At 43.9% G+C, this 8,487-nt stretch overlaps 1 protein-coding gene across 1 annotated transcript; it reads right to left on the bottom strand.

Moving 5' to 3' along the window:
- Nucleotides 1-3,415: 3,415 nt before the first annotated feature.
- On the bottom strand, nt 3,416-4,975 carry LOC104508174 (gap junction alpha-9 protein-like). Its single transcript, XM_010149704.1, has one exon. It carries the CDS (start codon nt 4,973-4,975, stop codon nt 3,416-3,418), a length of 1,560 nt encoding a protein of 519 aa, XP_010148006.1.
- Between the last annotated feature and the right edge of the window lie 3,512 nt (nt 4,976-8,487).

The raw sequence follows: 8,487 nt of genomic DNA on the forward strand, positions 1-8,487 counted from the left end.
CGCCGTCACCCCCGGTGCCCCCCGCACCCGCCGCCGTGGTCCCGCGCTGCCCGGCTCTGCCGGGTACGGCGATGTTTTACAAAACGGAAGCCCCTACACCCATTTATTTTTGTGAAACGCCGTGGGACCTACGGACTGATAAAACCTGTTCGTTATAAAAATTTAAAAAAAAAGAGGCGACCAAATAGTCTCGCACCTGCGGTGCTTTGGTCTTTGCACTCTTCTTCTGCACACCGGATAGGGAAATTGATGATTGGTTTGATTTTTTTTATAAATTTATAGTTTACCAAATAGTCTCGCACCTGCAGTGCTTGGGTCTTTGCACTCTTCTTCTGCACACCTGATAGGGAAATTGATGATTAGTTTGATTTTTGTTATAACTTTATAATTTAATTTTGTTACGTAGCTTTGTAGCCATGTCGAGGCAAGGGTTAAATACTGACATTTAGTTCAGTTTTGTGTTTTGTTCTTTGTAACGTGGCTAACAAGGGCTGCTGTGAGCTCAAAAATAGATAACAAGTTGGCAACATCAGCTCAGCCGCAGCATCAGTTCAGCCCTAACGAAGGCACTGATACCAAGGATTTATTGTCTGAAAGACGGAGCCATCTGGACTCTTATCACTTGGAAGAAACAACCATCCGGTAAGAACTGGCCTTGTTGTTTGGGATTCAGCCAACATAATAGTTTTTGAGCGAAAGGTGAAAAGTACACCGTGGCCTTCCCCGATGACCACCCGAGACAACCACCGGAATACACTGCGCAGGCGTGAGCAGGAGATGCCGGGGCGTAGAACGTGGTAATGATTTCCCCGAACTGATTGCAATAATCCCTCCCTATTCTCGGAAATACAATGAATATGTAACCAAGAATAATGCATATGCAATGCTTTGCAGTATATAAGGGGGTCGTTGAGACCCCAGGGTGTGCAAGGTCGGTGGAGCGATCCCCCTTGCACTCGGGGCTGTAATAAACATACCTGCTTTATAACGCCCCGTGAGTTGTAGGGTTTGTTTCCGCGCGTCACACCCTTCTGCATTGCTTTCGGTTTTCACTGGCAGTATATAAGGGGGTTGTTGAGACCCCAGGGTGTGCAAGGTCGGTGGAGCGATCCCCCTTGCACTCGGGGCTGTAATAAACATACCTGCTTTATAACGCCCCGTGAGTTGTAGGGTTTGTTTCCGCGCGTCACACCCTTCTGCATTGCTTTCGGTTTTCACTGGAATCTAGTTCCACTTTCCTGTTGGCCAGATGCTGTGATGAAATAGAATGTTTGACCCATGTCCACCCAAAAAAAAAGTTAATAAAAATCCTCTGTCAGCAGCAAGAAAAAAAACCCAACTCCTTTCTATCCTGTCTTGACCGAAAAAGCAAATGTCATATCCCATATGTGAGCATCTAAATGCTGATTTTCCTATTATTTCGGCAGCGGGAGTGCATGGAATACTGGGCTTTTTATTACAGCTACATTAATTGCAACACAGGCACTAGCAGAGTTACCGCCCACAGAAACTTCCTCAGCAAGAAACGCAAGCATTAAAGCCACAGTAGCCATACTAACTCAGCCGAAGCACGCTGCACGCAAACATACCTTCCTGTACGTTACACGGTGCTGAATTTCACAGTGTAAGCAGAATTACGCAGGGCTGTGTTTGTGAACACGCACAGAGCGGTACTAGAGGTGAGAGACATCTACAGTGAGTAGTTTTACTACTATTAATGCATATTCTTACGCGGACGGGGTCAAATGAACGCTGCTGCTGCTGCTGGCAAAAAGAGCCTTTTAGGTTTTCTGGCTCTTTTTTTCCCCAATATTTTCTAGCTTTCAGCCCGTCTGAACCACGGCCAGGTGGTAAGCATAACCATAACACACATCGAGAATGTAACGGTGCCGTAACATCAGGACGCTACATCTTTATTATTTTTCCAGGACACAGCGAGTCAAATCCACTAGTAACAAATACACACATACACACAGACACATCCCAGGTGTGACCACCTCACCAAGGAGGTACAGCCCCTCAGTGCTGCACAACGTTTCATGCAGAGAAGGCTCAGCTACAAACGCACCGTAGCATTTTCTTCCTCTTCTCCTCCTTTATAATTTCAAGACAGTTAAAGGAACTCGCCTTATGCAACACGGACTGGAGCACCAAGTGGATGGATGTCCTTTATTTGTCATGTTGCCCCCACAAAAAGCATAAAGGGAAATGTTCCTTCTAAACAAGCAAGGATTTAAAAGTTGATTTAAAAGTTGATTTTAAATCAAAGATAGAATCTTTGATTTAAAAGTTTGTCAGGATTTGGGGGACAGGCGGACCCCATAGCATCCAGAAAAGGAGTACATAAAGAGAAATGTTCCTTCTAAACAAGCAAAAGCATTCTTTGATTTAAAAGTCTGTCAGGATTTGGGGGACAGGCAGACCCCATAGCATCCAGAAAAGGAGTAGTTTTACAGTCTGATAAACCTTTTACATGTTTTTTGACACCATAACTGAAAGCAGGAAGGTACTACCATTTTTTCTTCTTTTTTTCTTTCTTTAAACCATAATCATAGAATCATAGAATTGTTTGGGTTGGAAGGCACCTTAAAGATCACCCAGTTCCAACCCTCAAATATAACAAGCCTTCTGCTTTGTGAAATCCAGAATTTTTTCTGATTTAAAAACATAATAATTGCTATCTTATTCATGTTATACAAAATCTCAAAAATTAAAGCTCACACCTCATTTGTCATTCATGCTGCCTTAAAAACGCAAGAGTGTATCTAACGGTAACCCTACACCGTAAAGGGTTCCATCCCATTTTTCTGCTCAAGCAGTCAGTGGTGATACACTGGAAAGTGTACAGTGGAGTCAAGGAATTAGTGATACATGTATCAAATATTTTATTCTTTTTGTATTTCACAAAGTTCAAACAGCAGAGTATGCTTGACATCCTGCTTCCAGAGAGCTATCAAATCTCTGTTTGAATTCTCAGAGAGATTAGGCAGAAACAAACATACCGATAATTAATTTCTCCCGAGAGCGCCAGTGCCATCTTTAGCCTAATTTCATTTACTGGTCTTCATAAAATATATTGTCACGCTGCAAATTTTGCCTTCGACTTTTATTCAAACAGTATCAGCTGTGATTTTATGCTTGACTTCTCCTAAAATGTGGACTTATACCACGGATGTTTTCCTTTTAGCTGGAAGGGCAGTGTGCAAGTTCATACGCCGAGGGCTAAGCCACCCTTTCATTACAAAGGAAGCAAAGAGGCTGTTGAGGTGTCACTTAGCTAATACTGAAAGGGCTACACAACTTTTCTAAGTGAAAGAGGTGATTAAACCGGAATGATTTAGCTACTCATACACAGGTCCTGCTTACGTGGCGACACTCAGTAATTCTCCCAGCGTGAGACCCAGGATAACCCACACTATATCTGAAGATCAGTGGGGGCATGCCTGCTGCTGGCATTGCTTGACAGCGACACTCGCCTGGACAGAGAGAAAGGCCGAGGGCTGCCGCAGTTTCTACTTTGTTTAGAGTCCGAGCTCCCTTCCCCTGTGGAGTCAGGAGTGTCCGGTCGGCTGGAGTTTTTCACATCAGCGCTGTAAGGAGGTTGGGCTTTGTTTGCGCTGAAACTGCTCTGTCTTCTGCTGCTGTTCTTTGGGAGATAATTCGTTGAAGCTCCTGCGCTCTCCGCCGCTGCTGAGTAGTTCCACAACGAACCGATTCCGTGCTGTCTTCTCAAACTGGTAACAGAACAAGCTGTATCAGGCTGCAGTGAATTTTGAGACGGCATTTCAGCAAAGCTTTTCAAGCACGTGCTCCAAGCTGTCTCCGCATTCTGAGTACCAACATGGACATGTTTCTTTTCGGCTTCTTTCGGAGCATCCCGCGCTTCCGTCCCAAGCTCGCCAAGCAAGCTTTCGTTATTGTTTGTGCTAGTATTTTGAGTGTGACTGTCGAAATTTGTAGCTGGCCTCCTCTTTGGCAGTTTATTTTCCTGATTGAGATGGGTGTAATTGCTGCTGCTTTCTGTACGGTTATTTGGCACAGCCTGAAACATGGGAGGAGAATTTAGAACCGGGTAGATGGCAGCGTCACTTTGCTTCTCTATTAAAAAAGTGTAACTGCTAAGGGCAGAAGGAAGAGTCTTTTGAGGGGTGGTGGATATTCCCAACGACGAGCGTGGTATCACGGAGTACTTCTTAGATTTGTTTATGTAGAAATTGTCAAGGTCATCCTTGGTTTTATCCTGCCCACAGAGCCCCATTTTAATTTTTCGGAATCCTAGGTGGACAATTTCTAGGATATTTAAAAGCAACGATACAGTTGCTATCGACTGCATGAATAATATGAACACTGTCTTTTCTGTTGGTCTAGACACAAAGCAGTCAACTGTGTTGGGACACGGGTCCCTCTGGCATTTATAAAGGGGATCTAGGTGAAAGCCATAAAGGAGATACTGCCCGATCATAAATCCGATTTCCAGTGCGGACCTGGTGAAAATGTGTATCACATAAGTGCAGAGCAAAGAGCCTCTCAGGGGTGCTTTGTTTAGCTTTCTTTGCTCCAGCTGCCGGAGTTCTCTCTCCAACCGCTTCCGGCTTTCAGTCATTTCTAGTTCAGTGCTTTCAAGTTCCACCCTTACCTGAGCTTTCTTTTTCTGCCTCTCTTTTTCCAAGGCTCTCAGTCTGTACAGGGCATGACCCATATACACCAAGGAAGGGGAAGAGACAAATATAACTTGCAAGACCCAGTATCTTATGAGAGAGATGGGAAAAGCCTCATCATAGCACACGTTTCTGCAACCGGGTTGCTCAGTATTGCATATGAATTCTGACTGTTCATCGTTCCAAACATCCTCGGTTGCCACCCCAAGGACAAGCATTCGAAATATGAAGAGGATCGTTAGCCAAATCTTTCCAATAATAGTGGAATGAATGTGGACTTCCTCTAAAATGCCTCCGAGGAAATTCCAGTCTCCCATGGTTATTCTGCCACCTTAACGCTAAAACGTATGAGAGAAAACGGTATCAAACATTGTAAAAGCTGCAGTCCTCCCTTAGTGCATTATGAATAAAACGACCCTGGGAAAAACCATCGCATCTCACACTGTAACCATGGCAACATGCCCCACTGCTCCTCAATAATCTAGCTATTATTCCCTGTCGTCTAAAAGATGGAGAAGAGCATTATCCGCCCGTGTCTACTTTATCAGTAAGAGACATCCTGATAGGCACATCACTGTGGGGTATTAAGTACCCTCAGTCTGCACCCAGCCAGTGGAAACCGAGGTGCCTTGGCTTGCAGTAGGATTTTAAGACCATCATGCAGTCTATCTGAACCACCATGCGAAGGTAGAGGAGTATTTCCCAGTCCTCCTTTTCAGAAGTTCCAAGCCCCATGTCGCAGCTGACGTTACAGTTATGTCCAATTACTGTTTCGCAGCAAAAATGGGTTATACAAAGGAACTCGAGAGGGAAAGAAACATCTTGTTAAGGTTGCATTGTTACATTCCAAAACACGTTTAAGTATATAATTTGGCTTGTATACGTTTATAATTTATACTTATAACATATAAGTATATAATTTGGCTTGTATATGTTTATAATTTATACTTATAAAAGTATATAAATTGGCTTATAAACATGGACGTTTGCTTTTTGTTTGCAGATGTGGAGAATAAGTAAGCAGAATCACCACAATCAATCAGACTCCTGCATCTGAAATACAGAATGGAGTGCCTCAGTGTCAAGCGTTGCTATCTTTGGCCCCGATCTGGTGAAAAATAAATTACTTACGCACAAATCCTCTACCAGCATTTTCCTAAATGATTGTTATGTGAGTAGAGATAAACGGGCAATGTGTGTGTGTAACTGCACATCTTGCCCCTCTGTAGGTTTGTTTCTTTCCCTGTTACAGGATATGACGCTGTGGACAAGATTTTAAATCCCTTTTCAGCATCTATGCTATTGCTTACATTAACAGAAATCTTTTCTATGTGCGTGGATAACCCCCAGGTCTGTAGATTTACATTGTATGTACGGTACAATTCCATAGAACTCGGTCATACTAAAACCAGAATAATCTGGGTGGGGTGTTTTTTTGGTAAATGGTGGTTTAACACAGTGTTTTATGTTCACATGGGATTCATTTTCACCCCACGAAGCAGGAGTGTTAAGAAATCAAACGGAAGTTGCAGTCTTATGGCCACAACGCTGATGACTATAAAGGAAACTTTATGCTAAGGCAGCCTACTAAACACAGGGATACTTTTGCAAATCAGTATACAAATAGGCAAGTTTTAGACATTTTTAAAGATAAAAAAAATAAAAACAAATGGCAAATTAAAACTAAAACATACCTGTCTTTACAAAAATGTGTAAAATTGCAGATCTGCGCTGTCCGATAAAAGGTTACAAGCCCTGCCATCTTCCATCCGTGTGAGTACACTCCACATCAGACGCAGTTCATCCCGCTACGGGAGCAAGTGGTGGAGCGTGAGCTTTTCACATTGAATTTATATCTGCTAGGGATAGAGGGAGGAGAAAATCAATAAGTCGCTCAGTCTACTACCGCTCCCAATATAATTTAACTATGACCGGTGAAAGAATCTAATTTTAAAAAGCTAGAAATGAAAAATCTGCAGCTCTGACTTCCTTCAGATGGTCTTGCCTTTCACCTCTCCAGCACCTCCTGTGTTTTAAGAATGATCTCAGCCTCAGGCAAACAGAATAAAAGAAAACTTTCCAAGTTACAGCTTACACTTCTCAGTGGCAGCAGGCACTCGGCTTGCCTGTGCAAAAGTGAAGAAGGTAAATCCTCCTGGAACGGCTTAGCCCCACACTCCTCATGTAAAAACCCAATGGTAGTGCTTTTGGTCCTTCCAAAATCACTCCCTCTTCACAGACAGCACCTGTCCTTATATTCCACGATTCTGCACCTCCCATTTATCCTCCTTATGCCATCTTACTTGTCCCACTGACTTCTTCAAAACACCCTGAGCACGGCAACTGTTTTACACCATTTTCCCCATCAACACCATGCAGTATTTCCTTTTAGGAGCATTTCCACCCCAGTCGAAGTGTCAGCCATACTGAAGATGTCAGTCACGATACTCCCGTGTAGGCTGTAAAAGCAGACCAGGTGCCACAAGCCCCAGGCCTTTGGCTACCCCTCCACATCACCTCGGCAAGAAGAATACTGAGAACAGGCTGAAATATTTTCCAGTACAAAAGAGCACACAAACTTCCTGGTCTCAAAGAGCAGGGATTTTCTAGGTGCTGAAGGATGCAAGGGCCACCTATACTGATACAACTGTCCACGGATTACAACCTACTCCTGTTAACTTTTCCTTTTAAATCCTTCCCTTTCCTATCCCTTTTGTTAAATCCCATGGATTCTTGCAGTTGAGTCGCCCTGTGACTCAGGTGAATAAATGGGTTTGTTCTACTGAAGAACCCGCTTACTTACCACAAAAGATGCATTAAAAATTTACACTATAGATCCTCCCCCTACCAGAGTGCGGCAGAATCAGAAACGGAACCCACGGTTGCACCTGGACTCCACAAACTTACCATTCCCTGTGTCTCCCTAGAGAAGGACAAAGATGGAGCTACCGGAACAGAACGAATATGCCTTATCCTAAACTGCCCTTCGCCGAGTTTAAAACAGAAAAGGTTAATGTGGAAGAGGAGAAAGTGGAAGAATAGTGGTGGAAGTTCTACAGGCTGAAGGTACATAGAATCATAGGAGGGTTTGGGTCATAAGGGACCTTAAAATGCCACCTAGTCCAAACCCCTGCCACGGCAGGGACGTCTTTCACTAAATCGGGTTACTCAAAGCCCTGTCCAACTGGAGTTCCAACACTTCCGATGGTGGCGCATCCACCACTTCCTTGGCAGCCTTTTCCAGTGCCTCACCACCCTCACCAGTGAGGAATTTCTTCCTTTGCTTACATAAAGATTCTAAGAGGAAATGCTATCTGTAAAAATTCCACCTGGCGCTCAGGGATAGACTGCAGCTTGCAAGCTGAGCTGATGCACAAAAATTATTTAAGAGAGCTTAAAATCTACTCAGATTTGGTTTGAGCCCATCAGACTGCCACAGTGGATTTTGGGAACCGACGGTAGGCTACAGAACACCCTTTCAGAAACTCTAAACTTGAGGAAATGCCTGCAAAAAATCTCGGGGAGGGAAAAAAACATTTTCGAAAAGGAAAAGATGGGACAAGAAATACACTTGGTGTCTGTACAAAGACTGCCCTGGAGCCAGCGTTCGCAGCGCCATGGCCAAAGGATACCGCCTCGTTAGGCACGCCTGGTGTTCACGCGTAACTCACTACACCCTGCGGTCAAGAGGAGTTAAGAAGCGTATCTAGCACTAGCATGCTCTTTTACACAATTCTCAGCACCCTGCAAAAGTGTGTCGCTGATCCAAGTGTCCTGTAGAGGGTAATTAAACTTCCTCTGTCGAGATCTCTAAAACCCTAATCATTAT

The sequence above is a fragment of the Eurypyga helias genome, unplaced genomic scaffold (genome assembly GCF_000690775.1).
Source record: "Eurypyga helias isolate BGI_N326 unplaced genomic scaffold, ASM69077v1 scaffold10034, whole genome shotgun sequence".
Classification (NCBI taxonomy): Eukaryota; Metazoa; Chordata; class Aves; order Eurypygiformes; family Eurypygidae; genus Eurypyga; species Eurypyga helias.

What these genes read in the sequence shown, in the direction of transcription:
- LOC104508174 (XM_010149704.1), bottom strand. Translation starts at nt 4,975, where the DNA reads ATGGGAGACTGGAATTTCCTCGGAGGCATTTTAGAGGAAGTCCACATT.